The following is a 25,858-nucleotide window of genomic DNA, read 5'->3' on the forward strand; positions in this document are numbered from 1 at the left end:
AGTATTTAGGAGAACTAAATGAGAAGATTTCTTAAACTCCCTACCTGAAATATCCAGGTAACTGCTTTGGCACTACTTTGCTTGAACTGTGACTTCTGCTCCTGTAGATCAAGTGAGCCTCCCCCAAAACACACACACTTTCTCTGCTATTTAAGACATTCCTAATAAAAAAGCTTACTAGTTAATTAGGTTCAGATATTTTTCCTCTCATTTCCATGAAACTATGAAAGGAGCAGGGAACTTCGGCAGAGACTGTAGTTGAAAATTCAGGCAGAGATCTTAAAGCAATGTAATGTGGGCCAGGCTGCATCTTACACACCTGAGACTTAGGGAGTCCCTTTGCAGCCTCGTGCAGCAGCAGTTGCCCTGAGTTAAGCTGCAAACTCGGCTTCCTTTTGGTCCCAAAGCTCAGCTGTTTGTGCATACTTCCCTCAACCTCGGGCTGATTGGGTTAATCCCACCCTTTCCCAACAAGGTAGTTCTGCAAGTACCTTCTCCCTTCTGTATCTCCTTCTCAAATCAAGTTCTCTATTCCTAGGAGCATCGGCTCTTCCTCTTCTTTTCACAGGGTCCCAACTTGTCCTGGGCAAGCCAGCCCTTGCTTCTCCTGCTCCTAAGAAGTGCAAGATTCTGCAGCGCTGACTCCAACTGCCTTCTCATACCTAGACTTTGAGCTGCTTTCCGGATACCTGCATAAGCAAGCCGTTGGCACTGCTACCCCTTCCTGGCTGCACCCTGCCTTTTCCTTCTTGCCACACTTGTGTTCCTTTCTCCTTCTCCCCACCCCACCCCGCGCCGTGCACAATGCATAAAGGATGGAAAAAGTACTCCGGCCAGAAGGCTCTGAGTGAGGCATCAATGGATGAATATTTAGGCAGCTTAGGGCTGTTTCGAAAGCTGACTGCCAAGGATGCCTCTTGCCTCTTTCGGGCTATTTCGGAGCAGGTAAAAGGAAAACAAATGTATCTCCCCATATGAGTTTTTAGAGTTTGAGACATGGCACGGTACTGTAGCTAGAAGACTTGTAGCCCACCAAAACAAAAAACAATTCTCTTTCCTAGTAAATATATCCCGGCTTGGCTGCTACTTACTAGCTTTGTGCATGCCTTTGCTAATTAGTCCAAGTATACTGCTGTACATTTGCTGTCTTTTCTGTTTTTTAAAAGGTCACTTTGAAATGTAAGCTAAAATAACGGGGTTAGAGAGAACTTTGAAATGCATCTTGATCCTTTATAAGCAACCCGTTTCCTCTAAATATTAATGTCTGAGGAAAGATTTACAGGCTGTGCCAATAAGCAGTAGAAAAGTTCGGGGTGGGGGGGTGGGTATGACAGAATCATCCCTCCCCAATCTCACTAAAGATCAGACAAACAGGTTTTGGTAAGATCAGGATTTAATTTCTCAGTTTCCTACATGTGTTCTCAATAAGGGAGACTTAAGTGTCTAGCTGATAGTGTTAATTTAGAAGCTTCTGTTTCTCATAACTGACGGTGACCTGGTCTTTCTCTTCTTTTTAGTTGTTTTGCAGCCAGGTCCATCATTTGGAAATCAGGAAGGCTTGTGTCTCATATATGAGAGAAAATCAACAAACTTTTGAATCTGTAAGTAGAATACATACCAAGGGGAGTTGTCGGTAGAGTATTTAGCAGGGGGAAAGGAATTTTGCTCACCTACTTGTGAAAATTATATCATGCAATCTCTTAGTAGCAAATACTTTTCAGCTGGCTTCCTTCCCCCTAGCTTGCATGCTTCTGGACCTCTTTCCAGAATTAGATTGTTTTGTACTCTAATTAAAAGTTAAGAAAAAACAGTTAATCTTTATCCTTCCCACTGCTTTCTCATCCCACACACCAAAAAACCTCCAAACCCTGAGAAGTTACCTTTAGACTGCTCTTTTGTGTTATCCATAATACTGTTTTCTGTGAATGATAGTTTGCAAAAGGTTTGGCTATGTTAATATTTTAAAATGTGTACAAATTGGATTCCCCTTTGTTCTCTTGCTTAATTCTGTGCACAATGGTCCTCAGCCAGTCAGCTTGAAGAATCTTGTAAAATTAATTATAAGGAAACAAATTAGTCCTAAACATCTATCTTTTTCACGTGACAAGCTGGTAATTGGAGCTCTGCCACTAATGACGGACTTTAAAACAACTTTTAGAAGACATCTTTGTATACATTGAATTATTTGAATTCTTTTTATAACAATGAAACAAGGTTCTATCAGTCTGATTTGAAGAGTGCCCTTCGTGTGGCTTTTTTTTTTTTTTTTTTTAACACTCCTAGCCCTTCCAGTACTATTTGTTTTCTTCTGACTGTATATTATGGGTATTTGCCTCCTGTTTGAGGTTTACTCTTAATTTTCTCAACAGGTTTTAGTGAATTTTAAAACGATGTGAAGGCTTCTTGACTTTAAAACTTATTAACTTGAAGTTAATTAGTCTTCACCACACCTGGGGAAAGGATTATTTTTAACCACCTTCAAATGCAAGACCGTGGTGTAAAGCAGTGCATCTCAAGTATTTTTGTGCTTACAAATCACCTGGGGATCTTGTTAAATATGGATTCTGATTCAGTAGGTCTGAGCTGGGGCCCAGGATTTCTGCATTGTTAACTCCCAAGTGATGCTTGCTATTTTTCGTGGACCACGTTTTGAGTAACAAAGATGTGTATAAAATTTTAGAACTACATTGATGAATCTCAGAGTAATTAAGCCAAGTGAAAGAAGCCAGACGCCCCCCGCAAAAGCACATACTGTATGATTTTCTTTATATAATGCTGTAGAAAATGCATACCGATTTATAGTGACAGCAGATCAGTGGTTGCTTGGGCGTCAGTGGGGTTATAGAGAGCACAAGGAAACTTATGGGGGTTATGGATGTATTCACTATCACGATTGTCATAATGGTTTCATGGGTACATACATATGCCAAAACTTATTTGTGCCATTTAAATATGTGCAGCTTACTGTATGTCAATTATACCTCAAAAAAGCTGTTTAGAAGGGTTGAGAATAATTAAAAATGATTTTTTAAGTCTAGTGATATATATATGCATGGAACTAGACATATATTATCCTATATTCCCTGAGTTTAATTTTATTTTTAAAAGAGGTATATTTTACATAAATAAGATTCACCATTTTAAATTTAGCATTTTTGGTTTTGGCAATAATATATAGTCATGCAACTGCCACTGCAGTCAAGATACAAAACATTTCCATTACCCCAACAAGTTCCCTTTTGCCTTGGGCTTTTTTGAAACTAATGAAATTCTCTTTAAAGTTCCTCAGTTTAACTTTGTAAGTGCACGTCTCTTGTCAAGTTTGAAATCCTTGTAATTATTGGGCTTGCTTGGTTTATGAAAATTACTTAAGTTACTTAAGTAAGTCAGGTTACTTAAGTTGGCATTTCAGAAGAAATTCAAAGTTATACCATTTGATGAAATGCACTGGTATGTGGATAAGCCAGGACGAATTCCTGAGATACTTTTATAGTCCAGCTTTTCTCTACTCATACCTTTTGTGTATGTGCAAATCTTCTTGAGGTGCTGTGCAAAGTAGTAATTTAATACCATAATTGTTGAACTGAACAAAAATCCCATTGGAGGATAATATTGCAGAATATAATCAGATTTCAGTAATGCTATGTATTTGGTTAAGTCAAGTTTGTTTTATTTTTGAAGTATGTGGAGGGATCTTTTGAGAAATACCTGGAACGGTTGGGAGATCCCAAGGTAAGATCAAATATGGGGCTTTAATCTTTTCAGAGTATTTGGAATAGTAACCTAAATATTCATTCAGCTGTGTCGCTTTGGCTAGACTCAACCTATTTTCTTCAGTAGCCAGCTATGTTGAATCAAATAGTTCTTGCAAAAGTTTAGAGGCTGGCAATTGACCTATTGTTTTGTGTTAAATATTGAGAATTGTGTGTTAACAAGTTTATCATCCATAGACTAGTGAAAGAGTATACACTGCTTGGGAAGAGGACAAGCTTAAATCTTCTCACTTTAATGAGGGAGGAGGGTGGTAATGAATGTTACTAGGAGGTCATTAATATTTTTTTTATTAAACAATTCCCCTGATTTGTAGTTAACCTTTTTTTGTGTGGGAGTAAGACCCATAAACACATTTGTTCAAAAAAATTGATCTGACTAAATTCCATAGTTCTTGACTTAAAACACATTTACTAAATACTCTGCTAACTTTGTATTCTTACACTAATTCCATTTTTATTGTGCCTTTTAAATCTCCTATATTGACTGTCCTTGTTACTTAATGGCTAACTAAGAAGGTCTTTAGGTATTTTTTTAAATTTTTCAGAGTAAGTTTATGTTAATGAATAACTATCACAATATCCCAAGCCTCAAAGCAAGTTATAGTGTGTTCTACAAATTCTTCATCTAAAACAATGCTAAGCATCTAAAAAGCAAATGTTGAACTTGCAAAAACTTCTACCTCCTAGCAACAGAATGTTTTTAAAAACTTTATGCACTATTTATGTTTAGGAAAGTGCGGGCCAGCTGGAAATAAGAGCTCTTTCTCTAATTTATAAGTAAGTTGACTCTCCTTTTTTTTAAAGAGTGTGTGTGTGTGTAAGGTTTCTATTAAAGTCCCTTTAGGACTGGGAAAATTTGAGATTTGATGTATTATGTAGAATGAAGAGGTCTACGCAAGGTCAATTGGTGTAATTTTTAGGTGGAGAACCTCTAGCATTTGTGTCCATTTGAATGGAAGAATAAAGGACTTTAAGAACTGCTGGTATTACTCCTGTAGAAAATCAGAATATTTATTTTAGAATTATTGTGTATTTAACTCTGTGCCTCTTTTGCATGCATCCTCAGTGGGGCATCCCTCAGTATCACTTCCAAGAGGATAGAAATTTGTTCTTGAAGACAAAAAATATATTAGCTATCACAGTGGTTTATGATCCTTCACAGGGTCATAGTACATAAACAGATATACAGTATATCTGTGGTATTAAAATTTCATAAGGAAATTAAGAAAAGTCTAAGAAGGCTCTTTAGGAAGGCGATGCTGGGGGAAAAATTTGAGAAACACTGCTCTATTGCTTTGGAAGTTCTGTTCGGTCTTTTAAATTGCAAAAGTAGCATTTATGAAAGCTGTAGTGTTTTGAAAAATAGCTATGTATAAGACTCCTTCACAATTCTGAGGACGATGAGATGGCATATTCCTTGGTAGAGTCAGAACTCTCTTTTGGTAAGTGTTTATTCAAGTTAGTGTTTTGCAGTCTGCTCATTTCTCACTAAATCCAGCAAGAAGTAGTATAAGAGGGGTATTGGGCAGGTAGCTGATCAGTTATTGCTTTTCAATCAGGGGCCAACTTTTAAATTGGCCCGCTTCTGTTTTTGTCTGTCCCTCGAGCTAAGAATGCTTTTTAAACTTTTTTAAGTGGTTGAAAACTCAAAGGAATAATAATGTTTCATGGCATGTGAAAATTATGAAATTTATTTCAGTGTCCATAAAGTTTTATTGGAACACAGTCATGTACATTTGTTTATGCATTGTTTGTGGCTGCTTTCATGCTGCAAAGTTAAAGTTAAATAAACCATATGGCCTGCAAAAGCTGAAACATTTATTATCTGTTCTTTTCTCAATCAAAATTTGCCAACCCTGCTTTAAATTAATGGGATCCCCCAAAACTCATAAACATAGATACAATTGATAATCTATCTTCTTTATTTCTCTTCCTCCTAAATTAAGATATTTTTTAAAATCCATAGGACTTTAGGAGGAGTTAGCTGTCTACCTTGAATTAACATTATTTAGCCTCTTAAACATTTGGATTGTTTTATATGAATAAGGTGTGCAATTTAAAAGCACAAATACTTGTTCTTATAACTACCTTTGCATGTACTAAATTATCTCTTCTCACCCACCTTTGTTTTTTACCTATGTAGTCGGGATTTCATTCTTTATCGCTATCCTGGAAAGCCTCCAACTTATATCACAGATAATGGCTGTAAAGACAAGGTAAGAAGATGAGTGAATGTTTACTAAAATAAGAGAAATTGAATGATGCTACTGGCTTAGCAGGATATTAAGAAATCATCTTTTTTTTTTTAACCTAATTAATGAAAAAATAAGCAGAGTCTAAATGCCAAGCTTCTCTGCCACCAGCCTTTTCCTCTCCAGTCAGTCATCCTCAGTATTGTTAGCTACTCTTCTGAACAGACCTAATTGGCTCACTCTTCTGTAATAGAAAAAAACACCCAAAACTCTATTTGGTTTCTCATTGCCTAGAAGATAAAGGTCAAACTCTGAAGCCAGGCATTCAGTGCCCTAAAGGGTCCCAAACCTCCTTTCCAGCTTCATTGTCCTCCAACCTTAGTATACCCTGCTTCCAGATTGTCTGACTTTCATACTTTTTTTCTTTTCCTTTTTATCTCAAATGTCAAGTCCTTTGAAACTTTGCCAACTCCCCTGGAGTTATTTCTTTCCTTTGTGTTCCCCTAGCAGCACCCAAGTAATTACAGTGTTTATTACATTGTATTTGTTTTCATGTCTATTTCTCTCATTAGTCTGAAAGTTTCTTGAGGGCGGGGACAGTGTGTCCCCTTGTTACTGCCTAGCAAGATACTTGGAAAATAGTAGGTGGTTGTTTTGTTGGTTGAGAACTCTCAGCAGGTAAACAAATTGTTCTTTAGCATACAGTTTTTCTTCCCAAAAGTTTTTAAGAAAAGCCTTTTATCCTGATTATTTGATTAGTGAATATAGACTACACAATATTTGAGTTTTGTAAGTCTTGTTTCACATCATGAAGCAAAATTCAGGCAACATTTTGATAATGGTTAGACAAGATTAGACACTGGGAGAACTGTTAGGAGGTCACAGTAATCTCCACAAGAGACCTGAACTAGGCAAGTGGCATTAGAATAGAGAAGACCAAGTAGGATGCAAGAGATAACTTAGAAGATAAGTATAAATTGGGGCACATTAATTGTTTTACCAATGGTACCGCCCTTTAATTTGTTCAGCAAACCTCAAACCCCTGTAGTGTGCCAGGCACTTTACTGGGCTTTGGGGATACCAAAATGAATACAACAAAATCCTTGCCCTCCAAGGGCTTAAGGTGCTATGAAGACAGACATGTAAATAGTTACCTACAGTGAAGTGATAAGTTCTACAATAGAAGTGTGTACAAAGAACATAGAAGAAAAAGTCCTTCACTCTGCTTGAGGAAGTTTAGAAAGTCTCATGGTGGTAGTGAAATTTAAGTGGAGTATCAGAAAATGAGTCCTCCAAGTATGAAGGGCAATCTATTCAGAGGAAACCCAGTATGCAAGGGCATGGAAGCAAGAGACTCTTTGGAACTCTAGTTGGATGGGAGAAGGGCAATGCTGAAAAGATAGGCTGGAGTTAGATAATGAAGGGTGTAGTAGGCCACGCCAAGAATTTGGCTTTTCATTGTAAAGAATAGTCAATTGAAGGTTTTTTTCCAATATTCTCCTATGAAGATTTTTAAACTTACATAAAAACTAAAGGAATTTTACAGTGAGCATCCATATACCTACCACGTAGAGTCTGCTGTTAGTATTCTTGTTTTATTACATATCTATCCATTCAGTTTATCTTAATTTTTGATGCATTTCAGAGTAAATTTCAGACATCAGTACAATTGCCCCTAAACACTCAAACTTTTTTAAACAAAGGTGTGACATAATCAGAATTGTTTGAGGAAGGGGAGTGTGTTAGCTTTTGTATTTTAGCAATTGTACACAGCATTGCCTGAGATGAGATTTAGACATTTAGATCTTTATCAGGACTATTTATTTATTTATTTATTTATTTATTTATTTTTTAAAGATTTTATTTTTTTCCTTTTTCTCCCCAAAGCCCCCCAGTACAGTTGTATATTTTTCGTTGTGGGTCCTTCTAGTTGTGGCATGTGGGATGCTGCCTCATCGTGGTTTGATGAGCAGTGCCATGTGCATGCCCAGGATTCGAACCGACGAAACACTGGGCCACCTGCAGTGGAGCGCACGAACTTAACCACTCGACCACGGGGCCAGCCCCTATTTATTTATTTTTTTAAGATTGGCACCTGGACTAACAACTGGTGCCAATCTTCTTTTTTCTTTTCTTTCTTTTTTTCCTTTTTCTGCTTTTTCTCCCCAAATCCCCCTGGTACATAGTTGTATATTTTACTTGTGGGTCCCTCTAGTTGTGGCACGTGGGACACCGCCTCACCATGGCCTGATGAGTGGTGCCATGTCTGCGCCCAGGATCTAAACCAGTGAAACCCCGGGCTGCCATAGTGGGGGGCGCGAACTTAACCACTCAGCCAGGGGGCCAGCCCTATCAGGATTCTTTAAACCTGCACTTCACTTATTTTTTCCTGACATTTTATTTTGAAAATTTTCATACAGAGAAAAGTTAAAAGACTTGTACAGTGACCATCCATATACCCACCACTTAGTTCCTACAGTTATACAGCTCCATTTTCAAATGAGTCTTGTATATCTTACAGAGAAGATATTGAGCTAATTAAAGGGAAGACACCTTTTGAGAACTATAAGAGTACAAAAATAAAATGTAAGACCTTTTGAATGTGTGCAACCATGAGAATATCATGTATAAATCTCATCCGTACATATATACAGAGCTAATACTTATCAGCAATTGGGTATGTACGTGTACATGATAGTGTATATATGTCTGCTTTGGGAATGTATAAAACGAGTATGTTTGCTCATATTGAAATTTAAGTATGGGAAAGCCAGGTGGCAGCAGGGTACTTGTGTTGTGTGACACCTTGCTTTGCCTCAAACTTAGTTACTATATCTCGGTTCAGGCTCCTAAGATTTACATTTGAATTCTTTGGGTTTTCAAAAATGAGTTTGTTAAAATCAGTGAACGTTATTAATGAGCCTTCCATAAAATATATTTTAGAGGAAGTTTTCAGAGAAATAAATGCCTAATGTTCACCTTGGTACCTTTCACCTTCTATATTGACTTAATTCTGCATTTTTACATAGTTATCCAGTGTCAAAGTGGATGCTACTGGAGCTAGCCATCTTTACTCAGCCCATTTGCTCTATCTAGAAAGATTAGAAATACATACTTATATGACAAGCAAAATGAAACTTAAGTATAGAAATATAGAGTGAAAAGTCAAGTCCTCATTCCTGCTCTTCAATCTCATGCACTTTAAAGTAACAACTATTAAGATTGGGTGGGTATCCTTCTATATCATTCTCTTTGCATTTTTTTTTAATGTAGATAGACTTATACCTAGCATTCTTTTACTTGTTCTTTTCAAATATCTATCCTCATTAGTAATCCAGGCCTACCTCTTTTTTTCACTAGTGTACTGCCATTACATCCCACCTTCCCACCTCCAGCAAACACACCACCCATAAGTATGTATGAGAAAATTATGATTTTATGTTGGGATACCATCAGGAACATAAAAGCCATCATGCCTAGTTTTACCACTTCCAGTCAAAACGGAACTTCTTGCCACTTGAATAGAGAAATTGTACGGTCATCTCTTTTTTTTTCCTGCTTGGTCATTCATCTGTTCTGGTTAGCTGGTTCCTTTACTCACTTAACAACTGCCTCCGGTTATTAACCTTTCTTAGTTGGAGTTCCCAGTTCTTCTAGTACAGAGTACAAAGGGCTTCTCTGCTCAAAATCTGCTCACTGTTCTTTTGGATTAATAAACTCCCGTTAAAGGCAAATACCCCTTGGGGGTGGGTGAAACTTCATAACTTAAACTTTACTGTGAGTTACTTTAGCTTGACACTTGCCCTCAATACTTTGAAATGGATTATAGTGATGGAGTGGGAATTGTGATTTCAAAAAAAGGCTAGGCTAATAGACCTGGGATCAGGTTACTTGATTATTGGGAGAAGTTAGCTCATAGTGGTGTAGGAAGATAGGAAAAAGAGTGCTTAGGATAATTTTCTGCCAAGGAAGCTTGCTGGCGACATCCTCCCATAGATCATAGAGAGTCATCTTTGGTACCTCAGTTGCTGATACCAGAGATGGCTTCAAAGTGAAATAGACTTAATCACTAGGGATTATATCCCTTACATAAGACAGGTTTTTGAACAAAAGTTTAAAAAGGTTTTGGAGCAGTTATGTAAACAGATTTCCTTACATGGAGCCAGGGAGCATTTTTACTGGAATAACTTCGGTAGTAAGCATGGCCTTTGAATTATTGGTTGAAAAAACTAGAGATTGAAGGAATCAGCTAGTTAACTCGTTTTGTAGCCATCTCAGTGCCTTAATTCATTAAGGAAGTCTCTTTAGCAGTATTGCTCGTATATAGTGTATTCATATATTGCCATTCAGTACAGTGGATAACATTTTGAATAAATTGAATGAAGTCCCTCACCCCACAGTCTGAGTTTCGGGAATTTGACCTAATTTCTAGTCATTTTTAGAAGTTAAGCTGGGTAACTTTTGACTTCTCTTAGGCTTTCTATTCACTCACTCAGTTTGTAAAGTTCTCATCTGTTGCAAACTTGTAAATCAGTACTTGCTTGGTATATTAACAGGAATGTAAGGTTCACAGTATAGCCTTAGTAGTGACTTCAATCTTGGCATTTAAAAGTCACTGTCAAGAAAATCTCTTTCTGAGGTACAGCTTGCATTTATCTGTATTTAGATTTTAGAAACTGATGTTTCTCTAGTTTTATTGAGCTATAATTGACACATTAATGATAAGTGAAATAAAGCAGATGGAGATAGACAAATACTGTATCACATCACTTATACATAAAATTAAAAATCACTTATTTAAAAAGAGCAAATTCATTTAGTTTATCAGTTTCTGATTAGCAACTTAATTTCAAGTATTTCATGGTTGTAATATGTATAACATTCACTTAATTGTTTTGTGTATTTTTCTTTTCAGATTGTACTCTGCTATTCAAATAATGGTCATTATGATTCAGTGTACTCAAAACAATTTCAGTCAAGTGCAGCTGTTTGTCAGGGTATGTGAAGGCTTTATAAATGTTTTGGTGTGTTTTCAGATGATTTGTTGCCAGTCTTTAAATTGAGGGACGCATGATAAATAGCTCTTGTAAATCCTTATTGGTACCTACTCAATTTGTACAATGGGTTATGGCTATTTTCTCATTGTTATTAAAAAAAAAAAGTCTTATTTTGACAATTGGAGTTTTGGCCGTTTTTTCCTTTAGCTGTATTGTATGAAATTCTCTATAAAGATGTCTTTGTTGTGGGTGAAGAAGAGTTGAAGACTGCTGTTGAATTGTTTCGAAGTGGTTCCAAGAAGAACAGAAACAATGCTGTGACTGGCAGTGAGGATGCCCATAGTGACTACAGGAGTTCACCGCAGGATAGGTAATAAAGGGAAAGGGGATCTCTACTACAAGATTATCAAGTTTCATGTTTCTGTGCATCATCATTTGAAAGTGGAAGGGACCTAGCAGGCTTATGACTTAGAACACACACACACGCACTTTTTTAATGGAGGAAGAGAACTTTTACCAAAAAGCTATGTTGTATTGTGAGATTCTCAGGCTTTGGGGATTTGGCCCAAGTTAGAATCAGTTTTTTTAATGCTAGAAGAGACTTTAGAACTGTCTAATCCTGTGAGTCTCAAGCTTAAGTTGTATATGAATTACTTAGGGTACTTGTTAGAAAGGCAGATCCTTGGGCCTACCTTCACAAAATTTGAGGTCAGAGTGGGGCCAGGAATCTACTTTTTTAACAAGTACACCCAAGTATTTTGATGTAAGTAGGCCGCGGACCACACTTTGAGAAAAAACTGATCCTGAACCAGCACCATCATTTTGTAGGTGATAACTGAGTTTCACAGTGGTTACTTGACACATACATTTAACTGACGGAAAAGAATCTCTCAAGCTAAGGGGGGTTTTAGGAGCTTTCGAATGTCTGCCTTTGGTACTCACTAGGGGTATAGATTGTGGCCTGTGAGGAAACAGCTGTTATTGAACAAATTTAGTCAAAAACTTTGTGTTTGAGATAATAAAGTAGGGCTTGTCTTAATTCACATAGGCTTGCTGTGCCATTCAGGTGTTGCCTTGTCTTTTTGTCTTGCAGTTGTATTTTTTGGATGTTTAATACTTGCAATCTTTTTTTCTGGTAGAAAAGTTTTTTTTTTTTTAAGCTTATTTGGGAATGCAGGGGGTGGCAACCATATATCAGGATAAAAGTCACTTCATTCTTCACTGATTATTTGTCTTGAGGACTTCAGGCTTATGGAAACTGTAGTGGTAGGAAGGCAAGGTATATTATCTATTGCTGCATAAGAGTATTACCACAAACTTAGCAGCTTAAAACAACACACTTATCTCACAATTTATGTGGGTTAGGAATCTGGACACTGCTTAGCTGGGTCTTCTGCTTAGGGTCTCACAAGACTGCAGTGAGGCTGTTGGCCAGGATTGAGTTCTCATCTTGGAGCTTTGACTTAGGGAAGGGTCCCCTTCCCCACTCACATGGTTCTTGGCAGCATTCAGTTTCTTGCAGCTGTAGGACTGAGTACTTCAGTTTTTTTGCTGGCTGTCAGCTCTAGGTAACCCTCAGCTCTTTGCCACATGGGGTTGGTGAACATGGCTGCTTCCTTCCTTATAGTCAGCAAGAGAGACCGACCAGCAAGACAGGCACTACATTCTTAGGTAATGTAATGATATTCATCCTGTCTATTGATTAGAAGCAAACTTGAGAGGGGAATCACACAAGGGTGTGAACACCAGGAGGCAGGGGACCATCTTAAGAGTGTGTCCCCACCGGAGGTATGAAATATAGAGGATAATCTGCTAAGTATATTGTAGCACATACTTATAAAAAAGAAGCGTAAATTTAAATATTGGGATGAAAAAGTATTTGCCTCATTTTTAAAACAGAGCTACTTTACCACTAGGTGGTAGTATGGTCATTAGACTTAAGACTTTTCTTAGCCTCTGCATTTATATAAAGCTCTTTGTTGTAAATCTTTTCAATTAGGACTGAAGAGTGGGATGCCTGCTGCAATGTTGAAAATATACCAGAGGGGTACAATCAAGAAACAGAAGAAGCAAAGGTTTGAGATTTTCTAGGGCAAAGAATTTCCATAGTCTTGGCTTGCAGCATCATAACTTAAACTAGTTAAGGTCAGGTGGTCCATTCTAGTTATATGGGGTCGGGGAGGAGTTGATGTTTCTTTTGTGGAAATCTTAATCTGAAAATGTAAAATGTGTGCTTAATGTTCTGTGAATTTTTATTTTTATGAAATTGTAGACTTTTTCCAAAGCAAACTCTGAACTCTTGAGAAATTCAGAAGCTGTTGTTTTTAAGTTAAAAGTACTATTACAAACCCAGTAGACATGTTTAGTTTGTAATCCATCTTCTGATGCTAAGGTTTCTTTTTGTCATTAAAGAATATAATGCTTATCCCTATTATACTCAAAGAAAATAGGTAATAATCCTAGTTGGAGAAACAAGAGAAATTTTACCATCTGTATAGGCCTAAAATCAAGCAGACCTTCAGTTTGAGTCTAGCTAAATAGGGCAAATACTAATACAACAATCTCTATTTATGCCTCAAGTGCTGGTAATTTGGGAACAGTATTGAATTTTATGGTGAAATTCTAGGAAAGCAGAAGAAAAAGTTAATTCCTTTGGAAGTTGCAACAGATTTTGACCAAAATGAAGTAAAATTTTCAGATTTTTCCAGGTGATTTTAGGGTACAGAAACACTTGCACCTCTCTGTGTATATCAAGATGATACTTGTTAAATAGCCCTAACTGAATCTTTAATCCTAGTCTGTGTTGCATTGATTTATATAAGATGTATCCTGAGTTGTTGGCTGCATTAGACGATATTTCCCTTCTGCCATATAAAACCTTTTAGATTATTCGCATATTGCTTCTTTAATCTCCTGATTTTTAAAATACACAGTAAAATTTATTTCTTGTTTTAATAAGGAAAGGGAGGCCTATGTACATAGTTTAAAAAAAGAAGGAAGAAAAAAACCTTAATTCTTCCTTCTTCATAGAAGGGAGACTTAAGCTAAGGATGGTGAGTTTGTAGCATGATTATTTTTGTTTTAGTCTCCAGAAAATCCATCAAAGATGCTCTTGCCCTATAAGGTGCTCAAAGCCCTGGATCCAGAAATCTATCGTAATGTAGAATTTGATGTTTGGTTGGACAGCAGAAAAGGTAACGAAATATCAACAGGATACTTTTGAATCCTGACAGATCCAGGAGAATAATTTTGCAAATTATTTCTAATAAGAGACATTTTCAGCGTACTGTTATGAAAAACAGCCTGGTACTTTTTAGCTTGCTCAGTACATGATTTAAATCCAGAGGAGGAAACAAATAGGTTTAGAAGTGGGGAGGAATCTTTTAGAGTCTGATGTTTATCTGGGACTTCAACTTTGCAAAGACTATGTGGAGATAGCTTTTAGGTAACTTTAAGAGTATGAGAAACTTGTAGTAACTGGAAATAAGCTCATCTTAAAGTGTTAAGACTGCCTTCATTGATAAATGGATAGGTCACATGTCAGCTAACTATGGCCTGTGAACAAAATCTGACCTGCCACCTGTTTTTGTATGGTTCGTGAGCTAAGAATGGTCTTTATATTTTTAAATGGCAGAAAAAAAATTAAAAGAACAGTCTATTGTAAACAGTGTAATGAAAATTACATGAAATTCAAATTTCAGTGTCCATAAATAAAGTTTTATAACAGTTGAGTAGTTGTCACAGAATCTGTATGGCCCACAAAGCTTAAAATATTTACTATCTGACTCTTTACAGAGGAAGTTTGCCAACTCCTGAAATAGATAATTATTTATCTCTCCTTGTTAGATAACTAAGTTGATTAAAGTAGACCTTAACGTTCTGTCCTCAAGTTAGCCTTTAATGTTTCATAGTTAACCCCCTGAACCTCAGTGAACCTAGGTGTAGTTAACAATCTAGAATGAAGTTAGGACCTTGTGGAACACAATAAGTTATTAAAAATAGTAGGCTGCTTTGAAAAAGCTGCAGTGTTATTTTTTTTCTTGTTTAAAATTTTTTTTATTGAGGTATGTTAACTTTCAAATTGTACCTTATTGATGTTTGACCCACTCTAAGATTACAACCTCCCAATTTCCATCTAGTATTTGTTTTACAGCACAAAAACTATTCTAGCAGGTCGCCTTAAATTGACCACAGAAATAACCCATCAAGAATGATAGAATGACCCTTTAGGACTATTTTCCCCTAGATTTTAGCTTATAGTGATGGCATTGTCGATTACACTGTGGTAAAAGTAAATTACAGAATTGAATGATGTAAAATAAGAAAGGAACCAGTTCAGTTGAACTTGAATTTTCATTTTCTTTTAATAGAACTTCAGAAATCTGATTACATGGAATATGCTGGGAGACAGTACTATTTAGGAGACAAGTGTCAGGTTAGTTTTCTTTAAAGAATCAGTAATTTGTTTTTTCCAAGATTGTGGTTTTAATCATTAATACGAGTTCAACACAACTAACTTACAAAATGCTACAGTATTTTTTTAATGTTTGTGTTAAATTTTAATTACAAACTTTTGTAATTAAACGTAAGGCTCTTTCAGCTTGTGCCACCTCCATTGAACCAGACTGGCAATGTTGATTGTCACCTGCGTTCATAAGGAGACACTGAACTCCATTTGGGGAGAAGTGATATTTTTGTTTGGCAGACACCAGATCTGCCAGTAGACTTGAGACTAGATGTATTCTGACAATCTTTTCCCCTCTTTCAGGTTCGCTTGGAGTCAGGTGGAAGATATTATAATGCTCATATTCAGGAAGTTGGAAATGAGAACAATTCAGTAACAGTCTTCATTGAAGAATTGGCAGAAAAGTAAGAATATAATAATTTGTTGAACTACTAAGATCGTTGGCTGGTAATGCCTTTTTGTGATACTAAATTGAGAATTACCAGGATGCTAGTAAGAGAACCAATGTTACATCTGGTATTGGCCTAAGATGACTTGTCTCAAATTGTAAAAGCATATGCTGAAGTATGAAATCTCAGTAAACCTTTGTCTAGAAGTTTCCAAATACTAGGCACTAGCCAACTTATTAGAAATATTAAGTACAACAGAATTCTGGTAGAAAACTCTTCATACTAGGAAAGCTGGGTTGTTAACTAAGCCTCTGCCAGTATCAAGATAAGCTAGTCCAGTCATTCTCAAACTTTAACATGCCCCAGAATTACCTGGAGGGCTTGTTAAAACACAAATTGGTGAACTCTATCCTTAAAATTTCTGATTAAGTCTGTGGTGGGGCCCAAGAATTTAAACTATTAACAAGTTCCCAGCTGATACCAGTGCTGTTGGTCCACTTTGAAAACTATTAAACTTGGTTAAATGCCCTAATAACCAAAAAATCTCAGCAGTTTAAAACAAAGTTTATTCATTACTCATTTAGCATGTTCATAGTGAGTCAGCAAAGGGGACCCAGGCTGACAAACGCTTTATCTAGACACATGCTTCCATGATCACAGGCAGGGGAAGAAATGAGAACATGACAAACTATGTCCTGGTTCTTAAAGCATCTGCTCACATTTTATTGGCCGAAGTAGATTACATAGCCAGGCCTAAGTCAGTGGGCTGGGAAAATATAATCCTTCTCCAAGGAGAGGCAACAAATGCTTGTAAACTAGTCTACCACAGTCTTTGCTCTGAAACGTGATAGTGCTTACCAACAGCTGTAAAATTGTATAGACTACTCTATAAGGTTTCTTAACCTAAAAAGGAAACCTCAGCAGGGAAACTAGTGTCAACAGGTTTAAGTAAAGTCCATTTGAAATTGAAGCAGGAGAGGAAGGGGTATGTGCATCGAATGAGAATTGTCTCTGTTGCAATGGCTTCATGGTGGCATCTTTAACTTTAAGGCACGTTGTTCCACTGGCTAACTTAAAACCAGTTACCCAAGTGACACCAGTTCCTGCCTGGAATGCAGTTCCCAGTCGGAAAGGAAGAGGTTACCAGAAGATTTCCGGGAGCTATGTCCCAGAAATGGGTTTGTATGCTGATGATTTTCATTGTTTTCCCCTTCTTCTACTTTACCTACATTGTATTTCTTTTTTTTTTTGTAAGGTATAACATAAGTCTTGTTCTAGGGTAGAGTTTCTCAACTTTGTCACTACTGACATTTGGGATGGATAATACTTCATTGTGGGGAGCTGTCCTGTGCAGTGTAGCGTGCTTAGCAGCATCCCTGGCTTCTATCCACTAGATGCCAATAGCAGCCTCCCTCCAGTTCTGACAACCAAAAATGGCTCCAGACGTTGCCAAATGTGCCCCAAGATGAAGAGGGGCAAAGTTGTCCCTGGTTGAGAACCACGATTCTTTGGGACTTTGTGTAAACTTAAGCTAGAGTGGATTTTAGACTCTAAAAATTGAAGAGAAAAGATTTCCCAAAGAACTGTGAAAACACTTCACAGAAGCAGCCAGAGATATTAACAGGCATGATTTCCTGGATAATAGTAACGTAGTTGGCTGGCTGACTCTTTGTTTTGATGACAAAGCTGCCTATACTAAAGATAGTGCTGAGATGTCCCTTGATACAGAAATTGCCTGCTGGTTTTGTTCTTCTAAATAGAAGATCTAGTACATCCTTAAAAAATACAAAAATTCCCTCCCTGTATTTATTTGGTTAGTTCCTAAGAAAAACAGCTGAGAGTTTTAGGCATTTGGGGGAGTTGTGGGGAGACACTGGATCTTTTGGTTTGGTTATGAAGCTTATTTGCTACTACTTTGTCTGAAAGGTGTGTCAGAGATGGACGTGAAGCAGCGGAAGAAGATGTTCAAGAAAGTTAGAGGGAAAGAGGTTTATATGACTATGGCTTACAGCAGGGGACACCCCCTCCTCCCACCCAGGCTTCAGCACAGTATGCATTATGGGCATGACCCTCCAATACACTACCCACAGCCTGCTGGCAATGTTGTGTCTAATGAACATTTTCATCCTCAACATCCATCTCAGAGACAAGGTCGGGGATATGGGATTCCCAGGTAAGACTTAACTGACTTTCAAGATAAGGTACATCTCTGTTTAGATATTGGGAATAATTCCTGGACAGAGTTACAGTAGAATTTAGAAATATCTTAATAGTTTAGATTTCTTTTGTAATCTATGCCTAAAGGGAGCATAAAGAATGTAAATGGGTGTAAACTTAAGTTTTTGTCAAATGAATTTATGGGAAGATTTGTATTCTCACGGTCTAGGGAAATATGGAACAATTGAAGATGTGGTAGAATGCCATCAAGATGAGTGCCGTGTATATGACACTGTATCCATTAATAATGGACAGGCCTAGTGCCAGTAGTGAAAAGAGCAAAGCTCTTTCTCTTTGGATGTTGTTGGAAAGTTATGTTAATTCTATTTAATTACAAAGACTGACTACTCAAGAACTAGTGAATAGAGTTCTGTTTTCCTTTTATTCTTAGGGATTCATCTCGCTTTATAAATAGGCAGAACATGGTGGGCCCTAAAGTTGGTTTTTACCCTGGCCCAGGTAAAAGGTGCTGCCAGAGCTATGATAACTTCTCCTATAGATCTCGGTAAGTGAATTTTAAGTGTCGAAAATCAGAGAAAATGGGTAAGTCTGGCCTTATTGGTGAGCAACGAATACATGGACTAATTTTTAAAAAGTGTCAACATTAAGATGTTTGAATTGTTATTTAGAAATTAGAAACAGGTTACTACCATGTTTTATCATTTTTTTCCCTCTTTTCATTCTTCGAACTACTTAAGTTCCTTTAGACGTAGTCACCGCCAGATGCATTGTATGAATAAGGAGTGCCAGTATAGCTTTGCCCCAGAGAATGGACAGATGCCCGGGGGCTTGGAAGAAACCATTACTTATTACGAAGTTGAAGAAGGGGATGAGACTGCTTATCCACCTTTACCTGTAAGTAGGTCAAACTTTACTCCAAAAGCTGTTTAGTTTTTTATTTATTTTTTTAAGTAAACTACCAAATAAAGCCCTTTCTGGAAAATATGAGTTTTCATCTTAGAGCTTTACAGATGGGAGAAGAGAACATCTTTTTTTAGCTGTTCTTAGAGAAAGGGGGTAAAGGTAGACAAATAATCTTGCCTATATAGTATGGGCTAATATTTTCTATTTTCTTGGTTATCATTTCTTCACTTATTTTTTTATTCTAAAGTACATTTAAAATATTTATAGCTTTTCTCTGGCTATATATAGGGAGGACTGCATGTGTATATGTGTGTCTCTTTGGTACAGAATCATGGAGGGCCTTCTACAATGGTTCCTGCTACTTCAAGATACTGTATTGCAAGGCGAGGACATAGCTCAGGCAAACAGACTTTGAATTCAGAGGAGGGTGATGGCCAGAGTGACAATGGTGAGTCAGTTACAGTTAAATTTTTTTTTTAAAGATGATTCTTGTGACGTTAGCACATCAGGGCTGTGAAGTGGACCTAAAATTTGGTTTGAGGGGGTCTCACTTTGTTCTGGATAGCTCATTTTGGAAGAGTTATCAGTTCTTGTCTCAACTTGCTAGGTGTTTGAAGATGTCTTGGTATTTCTCAGAAATTTCTCAGACTTCTATTTTGGTAGGTCGTTACATTATTATAACTTATTTTCAACTCTCTGCATAGCTCTTGAGTGAGTTTTGATTTGGTGAGAAATCAAATGAATTTCACTATGGAAAACATCTATTCTTTATTAGTAAGGCACTATTCATAATTGTTCTCACCATTTTTTATAACTCCTTAGGCTGTTCATGTGAGTAGCTATCCTTTTACGAGACTGCTATGAAATAACTTTTTCACCCGAAGAAGTCTACTTAATCTGTAAACATTACTAGTCATTGAAACTTATTGGCCATCCACTGTACTAGGTAATTATATTTGTAATTTAATATAATACTTACTGTATCCTTCTGAGGAATGTGGTATCCTTATTTTATATGTTAGGAAATTGAAGTTCAAAGGGTAAATGACAAAGCCAAAGTTATACCATTGGTAAGTGGCAGAGATTTAAATTTTTTTATAACAGCTTTATTGAGATGTACTTTACATACGTACAATTCACCTGTTTAAATTGTTTTTAGTGTAGTCACACAGTTGCATAACCATCACCACAATCAATTTTAGAACATTTTTATCACCCCAAAAAGAAACCCTGTACCCGTTAGCAGCCACTCCCCACTTTCCCCCCAACTGCCCCCAGAGTCCTAGGCAACCACCAGTTTGCTTTCTGTCTTAATGGATTTGCTTATTATTCTGGACATTACATATAAATGGAATCATGAAATACGTGGTCCTTTGTGACTGGCAGAGATCAATTTTGAATTTGGGTTTGTCTGATTCTAAAGCCTACGTATATGCCCTTAGTTGTTCTGTTGCCTCTCACCACGCAGTGTGCTTGTTTTTACCGTTTTACTGTAAAATGATATATGCCTACTGAAACAATTGTGGAGGAATTAAGGAGGTGTGAGGCAGCCTGAATGACTTGACTTACCAGTCAATTTCCTTATTTTCTTGTGATATTCTTCTTTCTGCTACTTATGTAGGAGAAAATAAATATTTCTAGGAATTTAATGAGGATAAAAAAATCTAGCACGTGAATAATCTGTGAAGACTTTGTACATGCATGTGCTTAAGGATGCATACTCTGCTCTTTTACTCAAGCATAACTTTTTTGTTTTTTCCCTTTAGTATAGTGGGAACCTTCAGATATACTGCTCATCTGTAGTGGCATATTTGAAGTAATCAAATCTTTGTTCTCATGTTAAATCCTGCTGTCTGGAGGAGTTTGCATGCATGCGTGTTTGATAAGTGATGTGTTTAGGAATCAAATCCAGTTTTGACCTGTAGGGTTTTCGTGGAAAACTGTCCAATTGAAGATTGACTTTCTCTGCATTTCGATGGTATAGCAGTCTTAAAGCAAAATATTTAAGTCTACTGAGCCATCCTCTGAGGACAAACCGATTTTAAATGTATTATTCACCTGAAATAGGCTGAAAAACGGATGAGGCATGACATATCCTTTTAAGGTCCACTTAAGCAAACTGTGAGTTATACTCAGATTATAGTCACCATTTACTACATGTCAAGCACCATGCTATGTTCTTTTCACCCTGCTATGAGCTAGGTACTGTTATCCCTGTTTTACAGTGAAGAAATTGAGACAAAAAGACTAAGTAACCTGCCTAAAGTGATGTAGTTAATCAGGATTCAAATCTAGACAGACCTAACCCCAGAGCCTTTGTATTTAATCACCATATCCTACTGTCTGACTGGAAAAGCTGGATACAGCTGGATTTTTCCCCTCAGCTTGAACTCTAAGAACTAAAGAAATTTTCGGAGGAGAAATTTGTAGTGTTTACAGTCAGTCTCTGGCTTCAGTATTTGTTGACTAGTATGAAAGTTCAAATCACTTGTTTCAAGGATGTATACATTTTCGTTTTGAACATATATTCATAAAACTTGAGGAAAAAGCAGGTGCTGGCCATCTGGCTCTGCTGAGCTGAAAAGCCCTACATAAACACACTTCTCTTTTTTTTCTAGGAGGATATCATGAAGAATATATTTATCCTTCAGGTCAGTGAGATCTAGATATAATCTGACATTCATCAGTGTTTATAAAATTTTAAATTGTAAAATAATGCTTTTTACTTTACGTTGTCTATATCCTCTAGAACCAGATTATGAAACTTCAGGAGTTCACAGCACAACTGAATCGACAGCAAACTTGGTAAGTATTTAATAATAATGGCAATCACTTATAGCTCCTATGTACTAGGGCACTGTCCTATGAGCTATACATATACATACATTTAAATGAAAACAATCCTATGAGGTCATTAGGGTATCTTCGTTCCATTTTCTAGATGAAAAAATTGAGAACCAGAAATTAAGTAACTCATCCAAGATCAAGCCCCTTTTCTGAAACTAATCTATTTAGAGATATTCCTAATGTGTTGATACAAGAGAAAATTCAAACGTCGGCGGTGATTTATTTTTAGAGGATTTTGTTATGATTTTCCTATCAGTAAGAATGGGCCATAAATCTCAGTTACTTCATATAATAAGAGTTTGCTTCTTGGTTATGCTACGTGTCCGTTGGAGGTTTATAGGAGGGCTCTGCTCAGGGACTCAGGCTGATGGAAGTTGCATTCATGATTGCCAAAGCAGGAAACGAAAGGTAGTGGAATGGTGCAGTGGCTCTAACAGCTTCCACCTGGAGATAACACATCATTTTCTTTTTCATTGGTCAGAGCATGTTCCACTGACAAATCTAACTTCTCTGTGCCTGGAAGTCAAAAAGTTGGAAATATTTTAACGGCAGTAAGGACTGTAATATTCAACTCAAACTCCCTCCCACAGTCAAAATACTTGCTTCCACCTCAAGTGAGGCAACCCAAAAGTGCCATTCAGTGTAATTAAACTCAGAGCCCAAGGTTTCAGGGAAATGTATTCTTTCTTGGGTACAGAGGTGGCTCCTCTTGATCTGGAGGCCTAAAACCAAAGATCTAAAGTTATTTACCCCCTGCACACCCAATTTACAATGATGTAGCAGGTACTGAAAAATTGCAGTAAAAATTCCCACTCATAAAGGGAGAAAATGGGAGAAACACAGGTACTAGCCTATAACAATACTGACGTCATGATGGACGTCGTGAGGGCCCCTACCATATGCATGGGGACTGTTCCCTAGAGTATTTCCCTGGTTCATTTTTTTCTGGGGCTCTTGGTTACTCCAAGGCCAGCCTGCCCGCCCTTTGGCCATATTTGAAGTAGGCATTGAGGAATAATCCTTCTTGGCAACTGAGGAGCTTTTCTCAGGCTGCTTCTTACTCATAGAAAATTGGGAGGCCAAGGATGTTTTATCTCAGGCAGATGGTTTTAGTTTTGCTCATGGTTTGTTCGGCCGTGTGATTATTTTATTATGCTGCTTCTCTGTATGATTCCTATTATGTCCCAATAGCCATACTGACAGTTCTTTTTTTTAGATATACTACTTAGATTTGCTGTAGTTCTTTTCTTTCTTATCCCTATGTCTCTCTCTAGTTGATCACAAGTACCTTGAGCTTATCAGGCATTGATGGAAGAGCCATACCTTTGGACCCCTTTCCATGAGCTGTTTTGTCCAAGTGCAAGGATTCACTGAGTATTATATCCTTAGTTAGACTCTTGCTTTGAGATATTTTAATGCAATCAGATTTTAACAATGATTTGATTCTTGCCTCCAGGCTGAACTTTTAACTGGTCTTTGTTGTTCAAAGCATTTATTTTATCTTTTATAGTTTTGGGTTGGAGCAGTTGTCTCTTCAATCCTACAGGTCCTTGTATTCAAGGACTCGCTATTCCTTTTCATTCCTGCCTGGAAACTACTCTTCTGTACTCATCTGTCTTAAAATATCTTGCTAAACTCTACCAACAGTAATCAAAACACAAAACTAACATTGTTTTCTAAACCTCTTCCTCTAAGAGCCGCAAGTTCGTAATCTTCTCATGTTAAATTTTTGTTACAGCAGTACCCTACTTCTAGTTACCAATTACAGTTTTAATCAAGCTAGGTTATGCTGCAATAACAACTCCCCAAAATCTGAGTGGCTTACCACAGGAGAGTTGTTCTTGCTTATGTTATATGTCCAATGCAGGTTGATAGTAGGCCTTCGTATATCCTAGTCACTCAGGGACCCAGGCTGATGGACGTGTGCTTTCACAATCACCTTGGCAGGGCTAAAGATAGAGAAATTGAACACTATCTCTTAATATTTCTGCTTATATTTCATTGGCCAAACAAGTCACATGGCCATACCTAACTTTAGATGAGGCCAGGAAGAGCATCCTACCATGTACCCACAAGGAGAACGGGAATATTCGTGAAGAGCTTGAATGACCAACGTCTAGTCTCTATGATTAATCTTAACTTTGGTAGGTTCATGTACTAAATTTTTGTTTTTACTGTTTAGGCAATACGTCTTACTAAGGTGAAGAAAACTATGATATGTAATTTCCTTTATTTCTCCTTCCCTTCCTTTGCCCCTTCTGGAGAAATAATTTTTCCCCTCACTCTGCCATTACTGTTCTCATATCACATGCTTTTTATACCATCTCTTGATACAGCCACGCAGGTGAAAAAGCCAGTAAAAATCTCACCTTCAGGGATGACAGGAGTACACGCTTGATTTCTTTCTGTCCCTTTAATTTCACTTGTTACATGTTCCTTTTTGTCTTGAACTTATTTTATCATACATCCCCAATATAGCTTTCAATCTCTTCATGATGGGCTCCCCTCCCACTCTTAGTCACCAAATCCATAGCAAGTTTCTAAGTAACTTTTTGACGGCATTCTAAAGGGAGAGAATCAGTGCAGGACTTAAAGATTTCTAGGCACAGAGCCTTCTAAGAAATCATGAACATTAATTCTTTCTTCTTATTTCCTTGTCCAACTCTCAACTAAATCCTTCTCTAAAATTATTTAGTGTTCACACTGGGCTTCCTGAACCAGGGCTAAAGTTTACCTTTTGGCAGGTGCCTTGGCTATACAGGCATCCCTTGTTTTATTGTGCTTCACCGACAATGCGTTTTTTACAAGACCCTTCGCCAGCAAAAGGATTACAACTCACTGAAGGCTCAAATGATGGTTAGCATTTTTTAGCAATAAAGTTTTTTTTTTTTTTATTTTTTTATTATTTTTATTTTTTTTTTAAGATTTTTTTTTTATTTTTTTTTTTCCTTTTTCTCCCCAAAGCCCCCCAGTACATAGTTGTATATTCTTCATTGTGGGTTCTTCTAGTTGTGGCATGTGGGACGCTGCCTCAGCGTGGTTTGATGAGCAGTGCCATGTCCGCACCCAGGATTCGAACCAACGAAACACTGGGCCGCCTGCAGCGGAGCGCGCGAACTCAACCACTCGGCCACGGGGCCAGCCCCAACAATAAAGTATTTTTTATTAAGGTATATATGTTGTTTTTTAGACATAATGCTATTACACGCTTAATAGACTACAGTATAGTGTAAACCTAACTTTTATATGCACTTGGGAAACCCAAAGATTCATGTGACCCGCTTTATTGCAATATTCACTTTATTGCGGTGGTTGGAGCCAAACCTGCAGTGTCTCCGAGGTATGTCTGTACTTGAACACAAACTTTAGAAACATGCTGCAATCTTAGGTCCATGTGGAGTTCATCTTTGTCACAGAGTGGTTCCTCTTGTTTCCTGTGATTACTTCCCCTGATTCCCTCTGCGTTCTTACCAATATTTCTAATTTCTGCTGCTAGTTTTTTTTTATGCTGTCATGACAATCTGGCACGCATAACCCTGAGCCTTTTATCATTTTTACTTTACAAAGACAGGGACTTGAACCAGAGGGGAATGGTGTTTGGGTTATATACTACATCTTGCTTAGAAAGGATGCAGCTAAACAACAGTTATCCACCCTTGTCCCAAACTACATCTTCAGATGGAATATTTTCTTTTAGCAAACTATTGTTGATTGTACTGATTTTGAAGCTTTTAAGGCAAGAAAGGCTACTGAGAAAGTGTTTAGATTACAATCCTCTGTTACATTTTAGTTTCTGCATTGGGACTAGAGTTGGATGTCATCAGGATCTCTGTCGATAGGAAATAGAGCAGTCACCTAAATCAGGCACTGGAGTGATGATACTTTTTGGAGTGTTATCTTAGTGGTCACTTCCAAATTTGAATACTTTCAGGACAGATCACTTTCATGTAATTTTAGGAGATGTTGAAATCAGGTCTTTTATCGATATGTTGCTTGGTTTCTTTATTTCACCTTATTAATATTTCTGTTCTCATTAAAGTCTCTTCAGGACAGAAGACCATATTCTATGTCTCCTCAGGACACAGTTACCTCATACAACTACCCCCAGAAGGTA

At 37.3% G+C, this 25,858-nt stretch overlaps 1 protein-coding gene across 7 annotated transcripts in view; it reads left to right on the plus strand.

Moving 5' to 3' along the window:
* Nucleotides 1-25,858, plus strand: part of ALG13 (ALG13 UDP-N-acetylglucosaminyltransferase subunit) — a 57,546-nt gene that overhangs the window by 13,460 nt on the left and 18,228 nt on the right. For 2 of the 7 annotated variants that reach the window (XM_014729093.3, XM_014729095.3), the window contains exons 2-19: nt 1,518-1,601; nt 3,682-3,732; nt 4,504-4,550; nt 5,917-5,989; nt 10,881-10,962; nt 11,170-11,332; nt 12,962-13,037; nt 14,048-14,156; nt 15,333-15,397; nt 15,731-15,831; nt 16,867-16,994; nt 17,743-17,989; nt 18,425-18,538; nt 18,732-18,888; nt 19,225-19,345; nt 21,516-21,548; nt 21,647-21,702; nt 25,784-25,855. In XM_014729093.3, coding sequence (XP_014584579.1) covers nt 1,572-1,601; nt 3,682-3,732; nt 4,504-4,550; nt 5,917-5,989; nt 10,881-10,962; nt 11,170-11,332; nt 12,962-13,037; nt 14,048-14,156; nt 15,333-15,397; nt 15,731-15,831; nt 16,867-16,994; nt 17,743-17,989; nt 18,425-18,538; nt 18,732-18,888; nt 19,225-19,345; nt 21,516-21,548; nt 21,647-21,702; nt 25,784-25,855 — 1,725 coding nt within the window. In that variant the 5' untranslated portion in view covers nt 1,518-1,571. Of the gene's footprint in view, nt 1-32; nt 58-568; nt 946-1,517; nt 1,602-3,681; nt 3,733-4,503; nt 4,551-5,916; nt 5,990-10,880; nt 10,963-11,169; nt 11,333-12,961; nt 13,038-14,047; nt 14,157-15,332; nt 15,398-15,730; nt 15,832-16,866; nt 16,995-17,742; nt 17,990-18,424; nt 18,539-18,731; nt 18,889-19,224; nt 19,346-21,515; nt 21,549-21,646; nt 21,703-25,783; nt 25,856-25,858 lie in introns of those variants that run through there. The other 5 variants (XM_014729094.3, XM_023634378.2, XM_070257756.1 and 2 more) reach the window with 5 other exon arrangements.

The sequence above is a fragment of the Equus caballus genome, chromosome X (genome assembly GCF_041296265.1).
Source record: "Equus caballus isolate H_3958 breed thoroughbred chromosome X, TB-T2T, whole genome shotgun sequence".
Taxonomy (NCBI): Eukaryota; Metazoa; Chordata; class Mammalia; order Perissodactyla; family Equidae; genus Equus; species Equus caballus.